This window comes from Cheilinus undulatus, linkage group 15 (assembly GCF_018320785.1).
Source record: "Cheilinus undulatus linkage group 15, ASM1832078v1, whole genome shotgun sequence".
NCBI classification, from domain to species: Eukaryota; Metazoa; Chordata; class Actinopteri; order Labriformes; family Labridae; genus Cheilinus; species Cheilinus undulatus.
Window position 1 is genome coordinate 15,048,933 of NC_054879.1, and position 19,727 is coordinate 15,068,659.

General features: G+C 39.4%; 1 protein-coding gene across 32 annotated transcripts in view; it reads left to right on the forward strand.

Annotated features, from left to right (window-relative positions):
* Positions 1 to 19,727, forward strand: part of clasp1a (cytoplasmic linker associated protein 1a) — a 133,104-nt gene that overhangs the window by 53,376 nt on the left and 60,001 nt on the right. For 31 of the 32 annotated variants that reach the window (XM_041806946.1, XM_041806953.1, XM_041806959.1 and 28 more), the window contains exons 7-8: positions 329 to 426; positions 3,372 to 3,442. In XM_041806946.1, coding sequence (XP_041662880.1) covers positions 329 to 426; positions 3,372 to 3,442 — 169 coding nt within the window. Of the gene's footprint in view, positions 1 to 328; positions 427 to 3,371; positions 3,443 to 8,871; positions 8,998 to 19,727 lie in introns of those variants that run through there. The other variant, XM_041806973.1, reaches the window with a different exon arrangement.

Genomic DNA, 19,727 nt, shown 5'->3' on the forward strand with positions numbered 1-19,727 from the left:
TGTCTTTTTCTGTACGTCTAATTTTTGAGCTGTTTGTTGTTGGGCAAATAGAAAGCTATCTTATAGGTATTCTTCAGGATTTTGTGTACTTGGGTTTACAAGAGAAGGATGCTTTTTTGTAACCAAGGAGCTGTTGTATTTATCTTTTCAAAGGCGCTAGATACCAGTGTGAAAACAGATGTTTTAGCTTGAAGTGCACTTAAGTTTCTTGTCTAACACAGTCTTTATGGATTCAAACTAACTGTTTCCTGTGCTAAATGAGCGCAGAAGATGTTTTCAGAGTCAAATGTGTATTGAAGCTGTTAATAATCTTATATTGTGGCTTCAGGTACGTGACGGTGCCATGAGCTCCCTGGTGGAGATCTACAGACACGTGGGTGAGAGGGTGAGGATGGATCTCAGCAAAAAGGGCCTTCCACAGTCACGGTAAGAAGCTACAAACCTGTCACTGTCTGTCACATTGTTTGCTCCCCCTCCATTCATCCTTTCCTGCATTTGTTCCTCTCTGTTTTTGTTTCATATCTCACTTAGTTATTCATAAAACAACCTGCACATTGTATTCAAAAGGCAAGAGATGCTGTATCCATGAAAGGAAGATTTTATTCTTACGTCTTGTCTCGACACAAAAAGAAATAGGCTTTGACAAAGCTTCTCCCCCTTGTGGCAGAAAGAAAGTATTACATACGTTTAGAACTATTTATAAGAGGAAATTTAAATTCACTTTGCAGTTCATTAAGTCAGTCTGGTTGAAGAAATTTACTCTAAGGCAATCAATCCTGTCTTCATAAAACACCTGTAGTGGTTATTTTAAAGGCAATACATCTGACCTATAGGTGTGTGTATGATAATTAACAGAGTTTTTTCTTAGTTTGAATGTACACTTTGCTGTTTTCTTAAATTTTAATTTAGTCATAGTTTTTGTGTGTGGTAATGTTCTTTTATTTTTATTTTAATGCATTTCTGTGCATTACTTCTAATTTGTTTACTGAGCCAGGATGTTTTTATAATGAAGTGCACCATTTTAAAGTAATATAGTGCTGTTTCCATAATTTCATTGGCAGGTGGAGGGCTTAACTATGGTGCACTGAATGGGACAAAAGAGTGCACATAGTGTGCCTAAACTGACAAACTGAAAGAGCATAATTATTGCAACAGCAAAAATCCCAACAATAAGACCGGGGCTGTGTCTGAAATGACTCACTCATTCCCTACTCCCTATCCAAATTTAAGTGATTGGCATAAAGTGGACTATAAAGTGGACTCAGTAGCAAAACACAAAAATGATTTCGGACACTACTCCAGCTGTGGGCAATGATGTCATCGCTGTCTCACAATTAAAACGTTTAGCAACAGCGGCTCGTAGATTTCCATGACAACGGCTGAGGATCGAAATTAATGGCAGAATTTCACTGTAAACTGATACTAAATGTAACATGTTTTCACACAAAAATAAAAATACTAATAGATAAAAAAGTTTGTGTCTTTAGTAGCAAAATAATACATTTTTGTGTTTACTATGACTAAGATGATGATCTCATGTCTCAAAGTTACTCCGTTTTGAATCCTTAACATTTTCTTACAGATTAAATACTTTGTTTAAAACCAACAAACAAAAAAGTGTTTTAAAAAGTTTTTTTATGTGTTCCTGTGCTCCTCTTGTTTGTCCGTCATGTTTGAGAGCAGCAACCGTGATGCATGATGGTAAATATTGCTGGGCTAGTGAGCATCGGTTGTTCACTACTTTTCACAATGTACTGTGGGATAGAATGAATGCAGTATGACAATGCTATCAATGACAATGACAATGCCCACTCAAAATTCAGACACCATTACAAAATGGCGAATAGTGCACTATATAGTGAATAGGAAATGATTTCAGACACAGCCCTTGATTTAATTGCAGTTAACACATCAATGCTAACAGCCCTGATTTATAGTTTTGTTGATATACAAAACCACAGTTCCATCCATCTACTCCTAGTAGAACTGCTCCTCACCCTCACTCCATCTCTAAGGCTGAGCCCAGCCACCCTCTGGTGAAAACTAATTTCGGATGCTTTTGCCTGCAGTCTCATTCTTCATGAGTTCATGACCATAGTTAAGAAAGTTTATTGTCATTGCATAGTATGAACAACAAAATTTGTTTGGAAGTCTCCTCCATTGCAGCAAACTATCAGTAAATTAATAAATAGTTAAAGATGTTAGAAACACAATGTGCAGTCTCAGGTTTAAAAGTTTAAAAAAGTCGGTTCAATAATTTCATAGTGTGTATGTGTGTTCTGGAAAGGGGAAGGGGGTTTAGGAGTTCAGCAGGGTGTCTACAGCTCTTGGGTAAAAGCTGTTCTTTAGTCTGGGAGTTTTTGCCCGGAAGGTTCTCAGCCTTCTTGATGGGAGCCTGCTGAACAGACAGTGTCCAGGGTGGGAGGGTTCCATCAGGATTCTAGAGGCCTGCTTGTGGAGGGAGGGTTGGGAGGAGGATTGATGGGTATATTGAAAGCTTTGCCTTCCGGCTTAGCTTCCTCTTCACCACAACGGTACGGCACAATGGCCACAGTACTGCTAAGGCTGTCAATCCATCTGTCAATCTCACACTTCCTCTTAACTTCACTTGTGAACAAGACCTCAAGATATTTGAACTCCTTCACCTGAGGAAGAGACTGAGTCGCCAACTGGAGGGAGCAATCCACCGTTTTCCAGCAGAGAACCACGGCCTTTGATTTGGAGGTGCTGGCTCACATCCCAACCGCTTCGCACTCAGTTACAAACCATCCCAGAACCTGCTGAAGGTCCCCAGCTGAGGGAACCAACAGAACCACATCTGCTAAAAGCAAAGACGGAATTCTGAGATCTCCAAACCCGAAATCCTCCTCTCCCCAGCTGTGCCTCAAGATATCTCAGTCTAGTTTTCATTAAATTTTTTTGCTTGTTAATAACTTTAATAATAATCTGGCTCTGAGTATCCCTTTGAACAACCTTAAGTGTTGCCAAGTGCAATGAGCTGAGGCAGTTTCGTTATCATTTCACTCTTTTTGGACAGTTTTTCTTCTGCAGGGGTCTCTCAGCTTCACCATCACCCCTCCCTCTCCGTTGCTCTCTTTCCTGCTCTTTTTCTGGCCTTAGTGCCAGTTTGTCACGGTTGTGGCAGATTTGGATGCAGTCTATTTTGGTCTTGGCTCTCCTTGCTGCACAGAGCGGAGGGAGAGCTTCTCACCCAGGAAGTGATGAATGATGCAGTCAGCAGCTCCTTCACTCTCTTGCTCGGCTTTATTTTCCTCACACTTTGTTTTCACCCCCCCCCCCCCCCCCCTTTCCTTTTTGTTCTACTATCTGTGTGCAGATCCTTTATTCTCTCTCTTTATTTGCATTTGCAGGTTGAATGTAATCTTCAGTAAATTTGATGAAGTCCAAAGATCTGGGAACATGATCCCTTCCTCTGGCTCAGGTGAGTTTTTGTCTTTTTTTCGCTGTTCTAGTTTGTTTTATATTGACTTGCAGTATTCAGTCAGCTGTTTGACTTTTTGGGACACCTTTGACAACAAAATACACCTGCAGTTTAGAGGCAGAAACAATCTTGAGGAGTTTAAATAGGTCCTTTTCCCTCGGATGCATGTTTTGTTTTGGTTGTTTTGCTTCCCGCTAACATTCAGCACAGTGGGAAATGAGGACGAGCAGATGCTCTGTTGAAGGGTTGTTGTCGTTTCTGCATAATGTGATATAAAATGAGGGCAGATTGTGGTGCAGTTCAGTGTTTGTTTTTAATAAGTTGCCTTGAAAAATTGTGACAATAGAGTTTTTATTTTAGGTAAAGCAGTTAGCTTCTTACCTTTATAGCTGACTTATATTGTTCTGTATCACAGCTCTTTATTCAATCACATTTCTTTACATTTTTAATGGTTTGTTTTAATTTTGTAATTGTGTTTGTGTGTGGAAGGAAAGAGGAGGAGGTTCAGTCCAGACGGACAGCCCGGGGTTAGAGGAATGAGATTTCCCCACAGGAGGTGGACATTCAGAGCAGCTTTCAGATGTCCCATCTTTGAGCCAAAGACCCAGACAGGTCTCTAGAGGCCTCAAGGCTGAATGAATTTATTAAAGAAGATAAGAAACTAAGAAAAAAACTGTTATTACTTCAGCATAGGGGTGGGAGGTAAATTGGTATCAATCCTTTCACCGGTAGCACCTCTATCGTGAATGGATTTTTGCAGTACCTTTATTACCAGCATGCACCTGGGGATTTAGTAGTAGTGCACACAGCAGGCAACACTGATGCCATCCAAAGCTCAACCTACCAGTGACGGTGACTAAAAGTCACTGATAACAGGGGCTTTGTTGCAGGAAACAGCTCAGATTGGGCCCTCTGGTCTTCTGCATGTTTCCAACTGGAATTAAATAGCAGCGCCTGGCTGATGAAGATGTTCACTGACCAACTTAACCAGGCATTCAGTGTGTATAATTCAGTCAGGAGCACTTGTTATACAATTAAACATTTTATTACAAAATGTATGTACAGTTTAACTTGGCGGAGAAGGCTCTGCTCAAAAGATGCTGCCTGGGTTAGTCAAGCAGCATGCTTTGACTTTCTATCCCCGAATGGATAGATACATTTACAACAATGCGTATGGAAAACAATAAAATGAGTTCAAAACGATTGATCCATAGTAGCATGAATACTGATATGAGGGTGCAGTAAGCTTTATGCTATAAAGGAGGAGGCTGGGGTGGAGGAGGTTCATCTTTGCCAGCAACAGCAGCAGCATGGTGCATCAGCATTGATGCAAGCAGGAATTAGTGAGAAGTACTTCATATTTAAATGGGCCGCTGTGCTGAGAGAAAGAGCTGTAAATGGCTGTGGGAGCTGGGAGGCAGTAATTAGGATCAGCTGATCAGAGCTGGGCGTAGAAAAGCACAGCATTCAGGTAAATATGTATCTCCCCTTTCCAAATTTGATATGTCGTGAAAACAACATTAAATGACTGTGAAATAAATAGATGACTAACCAGGTTATGTAAAAACAAAGTATAAAGAAAGGAAATATGGATGAAAACTTGTTTAAGATGCTCAGTTATATCCATGTTTAATAATTTTTTTTAATTTCGCACCACAGTGCCTTAGATTTTCGGTTCTGATTACCACTTGTTACTGCGGACTTTGTTCGTATGCAAATAACCTTGACAGTAGGGATGTAGTGGTATCAAAACCTCATTGTACAGCAATACCTCAAAATTAGTCCATGGTAGGGTATTTGTTGCAGAATAAATAAAAAACCAAAGCAGCAAATATAGACTTGGAAAAAAAAGTGACGTCAGCATTTATTAAAAAACTGCACTTTGAACGTTACAATATGTGCAAAGAAGTGCCGTAGGTGTGCACTAGTCTTAAAAATATATACTTTGGCTTGTTTCCATCTTTCCAGCAGAAAGTTGTCCACCACATAGGGTAGCTGTAAGTCTTTGGTGATTTATTCACAGATATACCTTCTGATCTGTTGAGCCCTTGCGCTGTTGTGGGGAAGTTGGATTGTGAACGCTTCCTTGAGAGTCTTTTGGCCTGGTTGGATTTTGCTCCTCACATCTTTGCTTATCTTTTCAGGGCGATGATTTGCCAAGTTTCTCCTTATGTTCACATCAAGTCTGTCACCGCAGTCTTGCAGTATTGTTGTTTGCTGGTCCTTACCTTTTCTCTTCTCATTTCTTGACACGGGAAAACCAAAATGCTTCCAACCATCAGATTTAAAAGTTTCTAGAGCCTCCACATTCTCTAAAACTTTGTCACTCTGTTCTCCATCACCACTAATAGTATCCACCATTTTCCTGCTGTTAGATCAAGCCAGCAAGTGGAGCACAAAGGATGATGGGTTTGCAACGGCAAATGGTAACTTTAGTTCTCACGTCCCTTTGCTCTGGTCCACCGTGCTTACTGTCATCTTGCTCATTTTAAGTCCACAATAATTCAAAAAAGCAGGCTGTGGCTCTGATCATGTTCAAATCTTCACCTGTAAATACTGTAACCCTGTTTACCTGACACCGTTACGCTAAAATTCAGGTAATTCAGTGATCTGAATCAGCTTTACTGGACAAGTATGCTTATACAAACAAGGGCTTTGACTTCGGCTAGCTTTGCTCTCCGTAAAAAGAAAGTAAACGTTAAACAACAGACAGAAAACTTATACGTGTATCATCTGTTGAGGTTTGATCTCATGTCTTTGCAGCACTAACACTTAAAGGGAGAAAACTTAGAAAGGAGACAAAACAAAAAAATGTGCAAAAAAATGAAAAGTAATGGCTTTGACCTCCATAATGCAGATGTAAGCTCTTACATTTGTCCACCTTTGACTGTTTTTTGTTTGTTAGTCCAGTTGTGACCTCTATGTAGGTTAAATTCGCTCCGATGCCCTCACTGCTGACTCTGTCCTATTACAGCTGAGCTGACTGCATCCACAGAGCATTTTCAGTACAGGGATGACAGCTGAGTCAAGGAGAAAACACTCAGACTGAGCTCAGCGTTTCATAACAGTCTGCAACATCTCCCTACAGCTACTGCTCGCAGACATTTCACATGTGGGGTTTAACTGATAAAACAGCTTAATTCATCATGCTGCTCAGGAGTGTTTGCACATCATTTAGTCTTACATGGTAGCTTTCTGTCGCTCAGATGGGACTTAAGACTGCACTATTGACTTTATGAAAAACAAAACTTAATAGGGATTCACAATATTGGATTTTTTGCCAATACCTTATATGCTGCTATTTAATAATTTATTCTAGCCTATACTGGTGAAATAACATTGTATTCACACCTCTCCTGTCCTTCCAGATCTGATAAAGTGCTTGAAATAAAACAAAAAACAATCTTCTCAATTGAAGAAAAACTAGTTGTAGCTTAAACCTAAAAACTGAGGATGTCTAAAGAAACAAACATCAGCTCAGGTAGCTTTGTTGGTTCTGCACAAAATGCCAAATAGCTAATGCTTCATGTTTTAAAGTGAAATGTTTACAGTATTCCAGTATGAATAGCCGACTGTAAATATCAGCATAAATTTCCATATCTGCAGATACAAAAATGAACTTTTGATGCTATTATCTGTCAATACTGATACTAAGCCTGTAATATTGTGCATCCTCAAAACTTAAACTTTAGTCAGTTTTATCAATAAGACTTTTCTTGACTTTCTCATGAATACTGAGATTTTTCCAGATATCAAGCAAACAATTAAAATTTATGATTTTGTTGGCAATAGGTTGTTTGCAATCATGTTATCCTGATCATCCATTGGGGGTCAGGAAGTGGGGGCCAGCCATCAGGGATGAATGGGAATGGAGAAAAGTTAGTACTTTAAAGCTCTTAGTGGATCTTTACGCTGCAAATAGCATCAGAAAATTTCCACATACATTGAGTAGGATACCTATACTTCGGATTCGGGATCCCCCCCCCCACAGTTTAACAGATTTACCTTGTGTGGAGGCGAACAATATCACCAATTACTCAGTCTTGCAAACCTCTTAGCATCTAGCATCTTAAGGAGTCTTATGCTGAGCTAATAGGCTATTTAACATCTAAGAAGATCCTTTTTTTTATCACAAACCTGCTTTTGATTGAAACGGGGATGTACTACCCACCCAATAAACCTTGTGGGTGAGCAGCCCAGTAATGATGAGCCGTTCATGGACAAGCCTGTGCTACGAAGCAGCTCTTTAATGTGAGCCACTGTAGCTAGCTCCTATTTGAGTGCCAGTTTCCTTTCCCCTATGCTTTGTTGTTATTAAATCCACATCTAGAAACTAAACTTTTACCAAATGAAGAGACGTTTGGGAGCCAAACACCCAGCTCTACTGAGCTGATCATAATGATCTAGCTCTCTTAAAAAAAAATGGATTTCATGTTACAACGAGCAAGGCTGGACAGACATCAGCTGAAGAAACACGGGCAAGATCAGGGCATAGTGTGTGAAACTGACAAAACTGTCCTGAACCAAACCAGAACACTTTGTGGAGACAGACTGCTTTGTGAAAACACTTTATTGCCTATATATTTTTCTACTTTCAGGACACAAAAGTAGCTGAAGAATAAAACTATGAAAAATTGAAGAAATTAATACTGGCCCCCCACTGTGATTTCTGCTGTGTGACGTCATCTGCAAAAATGGGCAAAACATACACACATCATAATGTAACATCAGCTTGTTTGTTACCAAACTAGCTTTTATCTGGCTGGTTACAGCGCAGGACCCAATGAAGCTAAAGAATTTTTTTTTTTCCAAGCCAATAGCTGAGTGGTGCAGCCTTTTTGGGTTTATTTTGATTCGCAATAATGATCTGCTTAATACTTACTGGCCTGTTGTGACACTACACTGCGCACAGGGCGCTTCTCTGCAGACACCAGAGTATTAACCACAGGTGATCTGATCTGTGATTACAAGCATTGATTCTGATCCACTTAATGCAACTTTGTAGATAATTGTCTCATCCTGACAAATCCTAGGCATCTCTAAAATTACCCCATTATCAAGAAAAAATGTATTTTAAAAAATTGATCAATGCATGTTCTCTGAGTGCCTTTTACTATCTGGATTGAACATATTTCACCCTTTTTAGATTAACTTATTTTGATATAGCCATAAAGTAGCAGAAAAAAAATCTCCATCAAGCTACTTTTTTGCACAGAAATCTGAACCAAGTGACAGATTTTCAAGGTGCTGTAGCATTTTTCTTATGAGTCTTGGGCAGATCAACTTATGAGAGAATTAAAGGGGGAGGGGGTAGCTTTTCCTGCACATAGGCAAGGAGGGGATGAGAGGAGGGAGAGCAGAGAGATTGTAGAGGGGTAGATAGAAGAGAGAAAGGGATGGGGAATAAAACAAGCAGCCATTTCTGTAGCAGCACTTGGATGTAAACAGTGGGAGAGATACAGAGAGTGAGAGAGAGCCGAGCTGTCAGCTGTGCAGCAGCATTCCTCTCTGTTTTCAGTACTGAGGGCGTTTTTGCATCATGACAGCTGGAGAAGGTAAGAGCGAGTTTCCTCATATGTATTCTACAAATTTGAATGTCACTAAGATTATCCACCAGCCTTAGAGTGCTGTATGTTTATGCACGTGGCAGAGTGATCATCCATTAGAGAGGTGACCATTTTTCACACTGTTATGTAATCTTGTTCTGCACTGTTTTTAATGCTGTGCTCCGTATTCTCATTGATATCTCCAGCCTCTATCTTTCTGAAATGTTCCTGCCTCATACAGCGTGTTGCAGCGTTTCCACCACAGGACTGTCACCTCCTGTTTATTTTCTCTTGAAACAGTCTTGCCTCAGGATGCACAGATAAAGCCTGTTTACTGATAGTGATACCTGGCCTTTGGGTATGAGCTGATACACCCAGTACGCTGTGTTCCTAGCTGTGTGGGAGAGGCTGGGATTATTCCTTCATGGTTAAATCCTGATTTTGCTTTGATTTATCTCCCTATTCAGAGTGATTTTTCAGAAATGTAACTCTAAAATGCAGGGATGAGGAATAAAATAGGTCTGCTTGATTAAAAAAACCTTGACACGTTTGTGCCATGCTTTGGTCAAAATATCATATGGATCAAGCACCAGCAGAGGTTTTTGACCTGGTTTAAACCAGCTATCTGCAGCCCTTCTCATGCATTTTTGGTGCATATCCCTTTAAATGCAAATTAACTCCTTCTCAGCCTGTCTTTTTCTAACTTGTCACTGTGCCTCTGGGAAAGACAATACAACCAGAACTTGATTTATCTAATAGTATATGAATATTAACTTTATGTACATTAGTTGGGCTTTTTCCCCTTCCTTTCTCCCATTGTATTTTTGCATCTTTGCTCTTTTGACAGTATTCATGGACAGCATGTTTTTAATGACACCCAAATAATGTTACTTTACATTTTTGTATTTTTAAAATATTCCGTTATCGTTTCAGGCAGTGTGTGCTGACACCTATTGTTGATGATTTAGTATACAGCAACACCGATCCTAAACTAGATGTTGCACCTCAATTGGTGCATTCATGAATGGGACACACCAGTGGATTCCTCTCTCATGCTTTCTTGTACTCTCTGTCATAGATTTCATTTATACAAAAATACAATTTTTCAAAAAGTGTGAATATATGGCCTGAATTATATAAAAAGACATAGTTTTGATGGTTTGATAGTTTTTTCTGTGGTATACTGTGCAGAACTTTAAGGCATGTTTGGTTCAATAATTGAGGCTGAAGTAAGGTGGCGATGTGGCGAGCAGGTGGCCTGGGGGCACCATCGGGCAGGAAGGAGGATTGACCCAACCCTGGTCATGCTCTGAATTAGGGCTAAGCAATTAATATGATAAAGTTAAAATGTGTAAAAATACAAGTTTAAATATTTTTCTGCAGCAGAGATGCTACACCCTATACATCATGCAAACATTCAAGGGCCTCAAATGTCTGTAGGCCTATTATGTTGGGATTTTCTCAATGAAAACAATTAAAATTGATGTGTACTTTTTCCAAGTGGGTCCTGGGGTGCTTAGTTTTTTCTTTACCACTGGTCTAGGGTACTGTCTGGACTGGTAGTAGGGTTGCAACAAGCCCCTGGCCGTGCTCTCAATGTCCCAAGGGCCTGAAAGCTACCAGCGATCTTCTGGCATATCACCAGAATGAAAAGACTAGACAAAACAGATCCTGTTAACCTTGACCTTGGCTGTCAGGTGACACACGTGTGTCGACACATGCTAAGTTTTGATTCTGCCAGCATCCACTCTCCTGAGTGACTGCCTGGAGCATCGTTCTGGTGTATCTTTGATGGCAGTATTGTCACCTGTAGCTTGAACATAAATACAGGAGACACTGATTCTGCCTGTACTGTTCTCAGTTCTTTGGCTTCTGATGGTGATTTCAAGCAGACTTAAATACAAACTATTTACAGAAACAAGAAAACATGCAAGAGTATTGGTTTAAGTTCAAATTAATAAATACTTTGTTTTTCACTTGTAGGACTTCTGTTAATGCAGTAAAAGACAAGAAAAAACAACTATCAGTATATCTCTATTACTCTTTAGTCCTTTCTTGATTCAGATGGAAACTTAGAAATTACTTTTGCAGTTTCAGTTTATTAGATATCTGCTGGAACAGATCGGCTTATCATTTCAAAGGCCATAAAGCCCCTAAACAAAAGTAAAAAATAAGTTTTAAAAATACCAGTGATTTCGCTTACAGTATACTGTGTGATGTAAGTTGTTTGGCTCCGTCACTGTCAGCAGGTTTCCTCTGGGTCTGTACGCTTATATATAGGCCTATATATAGCAGATAAATACATAATGCATACTGAAGCTTCAAATAGAGGCAGTATTTATAACCAGAGAACACTGCTGACCAGCAGTCACGTCTCACAGAGAGGGAAAAAATGTGAAAATCTGCACCACAGCAGCCAATTGGGTCTCAGTTTCTTCCACACAATTACACAACTCCTTTGTAGTTAGCTTAAACCCAGAGGCAGTGTGTGTTTTAGTGTGTGTAAGAGCTGCCTCCAGTATCCACAGTCCTGCTCTGTGGCTTTTTTCCTTCAATTATCAATGCAGACTTTACTAGTCTGTTTCTTCCCCATGATTCTGCTGTGAAGATCTGCAAAGAGAGAGAAAAGCAGTAGGAATCTGTCACCATCGGTGCCATCATGTTACTACTTAAGGTCTCGTCCTTTTTCCTCAGTACTGTTACTGAGTTTCGTTGCAGTCTGCATCACTCCCATAGACTTTGTGTTTATGTGCTGTCCTCTGGTCTGCTCTTGTTTGCAAAAACTCATGTATTTTTAATTTTAGAGCAACAAATATAGGAGGTCTGGACTTTTGATATTGGGCTGTTTTTCTTTTTTAATGATCAAAAATTGTAGACAAACTCCTTAACAATCTGTAAAAACATTGGCAACCTTTCCATATATTGAGGTTTTCAAAGTGTTACTCGTCAGAGAGAGAGGCTAGGGCTATAGGCTCTGAGGCTGAGTGCACACAAGAGGATTTCAGATAACAGATTTTAGAAATGTTGGAGACCTCCAAAAACAGTACAGGTACTCACCATGCTGCTTCTTCCTCCACTTCCAGTCCCGTACTTTACTCATGTGCAGCTATGGTAGAATGGCTGAAACCAGATTAAGCTGTTTTCACTGAATAATCATGTTACTGGACAAAAAGCTAGGTTTGTTTATCTGAGTTTGATAATCTGATTATGGCCTTTATATGATAGTTAATATCGCATTATGCTGTTTCTGCTCAAGTAATCAGGTAAATCCAGATATCAGATAATACTCTATTTATTAGCATGCATGTAAACACACTGATTTGTTTACAATGACTTTTCACAGTTTAATTGTGCATATGCACACTAGAAGATTCAGTCAGGCTGTGACACCACACACCTGTTGTTTTCACAGTGAAGAGACACCAGATCTCACAGAAACACACGATCAAATGTGATCTTAGATAAAAAGCAAAATATGGAGGACGATCCACATCCCCAGCTGGCTGTCTGGGATGTGAGTCTGGGTGAAATCCTGGCATAGAAGACCCTATTGCTGTGTTTGTTTTTGTAACTGTAGTTCATTCAGGAACACTCTCTTCACAGATTTGACAATTTCATTGCAAAATGAATGAACAGTTTTACGTGGCAGAGAAGGCTCTGCTCAGAAGATGCTCCCTGGGTTAGTCAAGCAGTATGCTTTGACTTTCTCATGAGCACAAGGCTAGAAACCCCCTCATGGATAGATACATTCATCACAATGCGTATTGAATGTAGTAGACTTAGTTCAAAAGCAATTAATCCGTAGTAGCATGAATTTAAAAATGAAGGCGCAACAAGCTTTATGTTATAAAGGAGGAGGCTGCGGTGGAGGAGGTGAAGCTTTGCCAGCAGCAGCAGCGTGGTGCATCAGCATTATTACTGCAAGCAAGGATTAGGGAGAAAGATACTTGAATGGACTGCTGTGTTGAGAGATAGAGCTGTGATTGGCTGTGAGAGCTGGGAGGCGATAATTGGGATCAGCTGGTCATTAGCTGATCACAGCTGGGCGTATGACTACCGTGACCTGCATGAACTAACAAACTTCATAAGTATGTGATATCCAATTGTTGACACTACACGCTATGCTCAATTTTATTGCCCATTGTGGGTAGTCAATCAGAGGCAGCACAACCTCAGTCAAACAGCTGTCTAGTTCATAGCCAAACTTAGACAGCACACCCTCGTTTTATTTTTTGATATTACTGATCATTAAAATAGTGGAGATTTTTATCAAACAGGGTGGAATTTAACTTTTATGTCGACCTGCCACAGTGGCTGGTGGATTCAAGAATCAACCTACAACAAAATGTTTTTACCTTCCAATATGTTTTAACATGCAGCATCAATTAATAAAGTATGATAATTCAGGGAATAGTCTATTTAATAAGAGAGAGCTGGTGCATAAATGATCCAGACTGTCATTCATTTTTAATCTCGCTTTTGATACATTTTTCCTTTATGCTGTGCTTCTAGCTGAGAGACTGTAAATTCGTAGGCATTTTCCTGCATTATCCGTTTTAGAATGGCTAGAATGTTAAGTTTTGTGTGCAATTTCTGCCGTCTCACGCCACAAATCAGACTTTAACTACCTTGGACTTGGAACAAATAAGACATTGATTCAAACACGCATTTAGCAGATTCATCAGTTGCGGTGAAGAACCACTCTCATATGATACTGAGTCAAACCATCCCAGCACACAGCCGCCTGTAAACATTTGACAGCAGCCCTGACAGAGGGAGGAGGAGATGGGCATTTTTGGTCAGTGAGTGTGTAGGTCTGCTCAGCTTTACTCATAAAGTTAGTAGGAAAAAGCAGACAAAAGGGGTTTCATTTACGCCATGTCCTCTAACAACATCCCTTTGTTAGGTTATTTACCAGCCCCAGTGGCTGGTAAGTTAAGCATATTCACAGCTCAAAAGTACCTGCATTTGGCTGGCGGCCGGGTCTCTTTTCCACTCTGGCCGAAAATTGGCCTTAAAAGGGATATGATATGCAAAAACCACTTTTTCAGGCTTTCTAACAAAAATATATGCCCCTGGCCTGTTTACAATCACCTGAAGTATCAGGACCCCCCCCCCCACATCCCCCACACCCCCCACCCTCCACTTTTCAGAAAATGTGTGCTGAGACAAGCCGTTTCAGATTTTCCCCTCATGATGTCATTTGGGGAGTTATTACCGCCCCCAGGTTTGGTTGGCCCTCCCCACTTGGAAGAAAGTCCCGCTCTCCTCTCCTGATCTTCCTCTCAGCTGGAAGCTCTGAGGAGGATCAAGAGAGCCACATCCATTTCCTGAGATTTGTGGGTTAAGGGGTGGAGTCAGACAGCTCATTAACATTTAAAGCCACAGAAACAGCTCATTTCTGAACTGGGCTGACACAGAGGTGTTTTTAGACATGCAAAAATCCTATACTGGAGTGTTTTTTTTTTTAGCAACAGACTTCACAGGCATGTTTTGGGCACCTCTGAGACCAATATAAACTAGTCTTAAAGGAATAAAACATGTGACCTTTAAATTGTTTATTTTCCTTATTTTTTTAGCATACTGTTTTACTTTTATCACATTAAGTGCATTTTTTTGCCATTAAAATGCATATCAGTTCCAAACATTGGTTATCAGTCTGATAAACTATTGATAATCAGTATCAATATCAATATCTGGGACCTGGGAAAGAAAGCCTTTGTTTACTCAGCTCCTTTGGCTTGGAACATGTTGCAGAGAGACTGGAAATTGTCTGAGTGCTTATCCTTGCATGCTTTTAAAACCAAGCTAAAAGAATTGGAGTCTGCCTCAGTAATGTGCACTTGTTTTTCATAATCTGATTCCTCATTATGTTTCAATGTTGTTTTAATTTTGTTTGTATGTTGAAACTGTGTGTTGAACTTTGCTGCCTCTTGGCCAGGACTCCCTTGAAAAAGAGGTTTTTAATCTCAATGGGACTCTCCTGGTTAAATAAAAGTTAAATAAAAATAAATAAAAAATATTAATATGAAAAACCAATCGATCCCTTAATAGACTGTCCCAGACAAAAGTTTTCAAATAGATTATCTTCTGATCAATAAGCATATTGCTGTTAGTGGCTCTACTGTAAAGTCTTTTTACTGAGCATTAAACCTGATATTTTTAGCTTTAAATCTGCATCAGCAATGTCATTATAAAGAATATTACCTTTCCTTTATCTTGTTTGAAAATGTATCACTATATCTTCAAAAAACTATGCATCACTATCCCTAGTAAATACTCTTCAAATCAGAAAAGATGTAGAAACCTTTTCCGCATTTGGATTCCTCTGTAAAATCAGCAGTAACATGCTTAAAGAGCTGTGAAGGTGAAAATTAGTTCCTAGGATTATTAGACTGTGGAGACCTGATTCATACGTTAGCTACGCCAGCTAGCCTCGTGGATTTGGGATCACAGCAGTTCCTCTGTGTCACTGCATGTGTGTATAAATGTGTGTGTGTAGTATTATGTTTAAAAATGGGTGGTGGGTGAGGTAGAGAAAAGGAGAACTGCTGAAGAAGGAACACTTATTCTTAGCAAACACTTTGAAGAATACACACAAACACAGAAAGAGTGAATGCTCTGCCTGGGAGAGAGCTTAACGTGCTTTTTCATATGCGTGTATGGATTGTGTGTGTGTGGGTGTGTATTTGCTCGTGCTTATGCATGTGTATCTGCTGCTGGCTGCAGCAGTGTGTGGAGGAGGCTCTGAATTTCCAGCTCCAAAGAAAGATGTTTTTATAATCAGTATTTAAAGCCCTGCTAGTGATAAATTTAGTTTTATATTGTTAAGGGTGAATACTTAATAAGTAGAAGTAGTTCTTTTCAGCATTTCCTTATTATTACCTGATGATTTTGCATTTTCTTTAACAAAAGAATTGAAGTAATCTTGACAAGGCCTCATATTGTCATGCTGTTGCTGTCCACACACTAAAAAGTTTATGAAGAGCTCGAGTGAGAGCTTAACCCCCCAAAAACTCTACACCATGCACTTTGACGACCTCTAAAGGTTTTCTGAGTGCTACTGCATTGCATAAATTACCTCATTTAAACAGCAATACTTGTTGAGTGTATGTTACCTGAAAAATCCTTGTTTGCAGACACGATTTAATTTAAGAGTTTTCCTACAGTTTAAGAGACTGTTTATACGCGACTGTGCAGGTTGGAGAAAAATGTGCTATAAAAAAGACAAAACAAAAGCACAAACTGTGCTCAGCTGACTGAATGATGCATTTGTCATCCTATACATTCTGCAAAGATAAAGGGCCAGCCGCTCCTCTGTCTGAGGATTAAAGGGGTCTTTTAGGGGCTGAATAACAGACCCCTGTAGCAGTGGACCCTCTGCAAGCACACAGACGAGGGTTATCCCTGCCAGCTTCAATGAATGTCTTTCAGACCCTTTAAAAGTAGTCTAAACGATAGTTTAAATCTTGGTCCAATAGAGGATCTTGGAGCTCTTTTATGTGGGCCATGAATGTGTGCCTGGTAGGGCTGAACAACGTATTATTTTTCATTTGCATGTGCACTATGGTCATGCACAATAGTCGTGTCATAGGACATGCAATGTTTGTCACTTGACTTGAAGCACATTGCTTTGCATTTCTGTGTTGCTGGGTTGAAACCGAAGTCCAAAACAAAAAAAGTTTCTGTGTCTCCTGCATTTAAAAAGGCTACAGGTGATGCAGCTGTCACAGATACACCAGCATGACACTCGAGGCAGACACTCAGTTTTGCAAGGCTATAATTTGGTGGGTGTACTCCCTCTAATACTGTAGCCACATATGCTGTATGTCTGTTTGTTGCACAGATGTGTCACTTATTGTTTTTTGAAGCACCTTAATATGGGCTGGAGTGGGAGACACAGCAACTGAGCTTTTGTTTAATTTGAAATTATATTATCATGGCTAATCATGTTGACTAAATGTAACTTTGAAAGTCATGAGAAATGCATTAGTCGGGTATGGTTTCCTTTTTCTATTAAAAAATCACATTATTTATCACAGAAAGAAAAAGTATTGCAAAGCACCTTTTTCTGATACCATTCAGACCTTGTCTCTGGGAAAATAACAGCGTTGACCATTTATGATGTGCTGATGCCTTAAACAGACACTCTTCCATACATTTATCAAACTGCAGTGATAACTAAATTCAAGTTCTATTCAAACAGGTTTGATTTTTCCTATCTCCATGTTAAGTCACATGTTCCATCTCTAATATGTTTTTGTTGAATGATTTTGAGTGGTAGAAATTTTTCAGAAACTTGCCTCTTGATTTCTCGTTAAGGAGATGATGGTTGGTCCTGAGGCTATAGACCAGTTAAGAACCACTGAATTTTAGAAGATGAAGTGTACACATTTTTATGAACAAAACTAAAATTTAAAGCTTTAAAACAAAATAGCTGACTGATGATGTACTGGTTGTTTTTTGTAGGGTACTCACTGCTTTGTTTCTTACACTTTTAAAAATAGAAATTTGCCAACAGCGATTTTGACGCATGTATTCATTCATATATTTTGAAAGGTAGTCTTTGATGGAGCTGTACTGGTTGTTAATTATTTGAATAAGAGCTTCATGTTTACAGAGAAATCAACAAGTGGCTCTCTGTTCCCTCTGCTCCTTGTATCTGTAGTTGATTATAAAGTCTGGCTTCAACAGCCAGCTCATTGTCTGCAGAAAAAGCTGACAACAATAACGTGTTTCTGTTGTCTGCATGTTCTATGACAACATCTCTCCAGTTCTGTATGGTCTTTCTTGTGGAGTTCTATCTTCATTCTTCATGCGCTCATGTTGCATAAGTGGGTGGGAAACTAAAGTTGGTGTTTTCACATGATGCCCTGTTGCTATAGAAACAGTGGTGATGTTCTTACTTTGCAGAAATTGTATAATGGCTTTATAATGTCTTTCTGCTCTGGCACTGGGCAAGGTAGCTGCTCTCTGATCAGAGGGCATTTTTAAAATCTGAGAGGATCGTATTTCTCATGAGTGGGCGTGGCTTCCACTTATTCAACAGACACGCCCACACCATCCTACAGCAGATATTTTGCTGCCTCATTTGTCATGATTTTGAAGCTTAAATTTATAAACTTCGAGATGTTTTTCATGATTAAAATTTGGCCTGGTGGTTCATAACATAATGGCGTATCATACAACAAACCCAAAATAAAGATTTTATTTTAGAACTTTACAGGGACTTTAATTGTAAGCATGAACTCTATTTGGACATTATCTTACTTGATATGGGAAGAGATTCAAGTACAAAATAATTACAAGTTCTTTTGTGCTGTATTGTTATCAAATAAAACAACATTTAATCACTCTTCTCTTGGTCTAGTTTTAAGCTTAAATTGCTCCTGACCTCTGACCCCTGACTTGATTTAGCCCCAGATCACTGACTGTTGGAAACTGATGCTTCTTCAGTAATGTTATAGACAAAATTGAGGACAAAAGGCTTGAATAAGAGAGCAAATCTTTCTAGAAATGAACCCCATTTTACTTTGCTCTAACAACTTTCGTCTCACTTTAACGCATTTTTCTACAGTGTCATAAAAAATCAACAAAGATAGGTAAATGTTTGATTTTGAATCTATATCTTGTAACCAGAAGGATAAGTTTCTGCTGCACCGACACGTCTCTGGTTTGTCAGCAGAACAAGACGTCTTTGTTATGACATAAAGCTGATCGCCCATCAGCTGTCTATTATGTAACCCCAAGCGTTGCTGGGTAAACCACGTTCTATGTGGAGAACAAGACCCTGCAGCCTGGTGGAAAACCTTGTGAGTTTCTTCTTGAATTCCTGAAAATTAACCAAGATAAAAAAGGCTAAAAGAAAAAAAACAAGAGAAGTGGAGAGTAAGACACATATAGACCAATCAACAACAGTTTTCTTTTCTTCTTTTTAACCAGATTGTTTACTGACTCTGTTCATGCAATGCAGGTATTGAATAGCCATAAATCAATTTGGAGATAAGGGCATGGAGGCTGCAGAGAAGAGGAGGTTAAGATGAAAAGGTGAAGGAGGTAAAAACGCTGTGTCATCCAGGAGAGACTTCCCTCCATCTCACCCTTTCTATCAGCTGTTGGAAAATATTTTAAATGCCTCCTCTAAACTTTACTTTCTATAAGTTTTCTTAATCCCTCATTTTTGTAGAGTGCACTGAGTGAGTAGTAAATCCTCTCCCTTATATAAACCTGTGGTTTACAAACAGATTACTGGTGACTCTGCTGATGCCAGAGCAGCATCAGCAATTTTGAGTGCTTCACTGTGTTCAGATTCACAGTGAATCCTGACACCTAGTGGACAGAAAAGATGCAGCAGCCACTATCTTCAATGCAGCCCTGTCCATGCACTTTCATGCCTTTTAGAATTAAGGATAAATTACACAACATTTCCCAAGGGACTTTTCTCCAAAACACTTGTCACTTGACAAGATAATCTGTCCTCTTAAATGATTGATAGCTTAAATAGCTCTGTCTAGAGATTCTTTATACCAGTCAGTCCTAAAATTAAATTTTAAGCTGTATCCGAGATCAAAAGTTGGTTCAAGGGTCTTGAAGTCATCTGTCTGGTGTTTGAAAAGTAATGTCAGATATCACAAACACTGTGGCTGCTGTGATGCAAGAAAAATATCAGACTTTCTCTGGAAAAAAAAGCACATCACTCATCAATAAACCAGTCAGTTAAATGATCAATTTATCTTTGA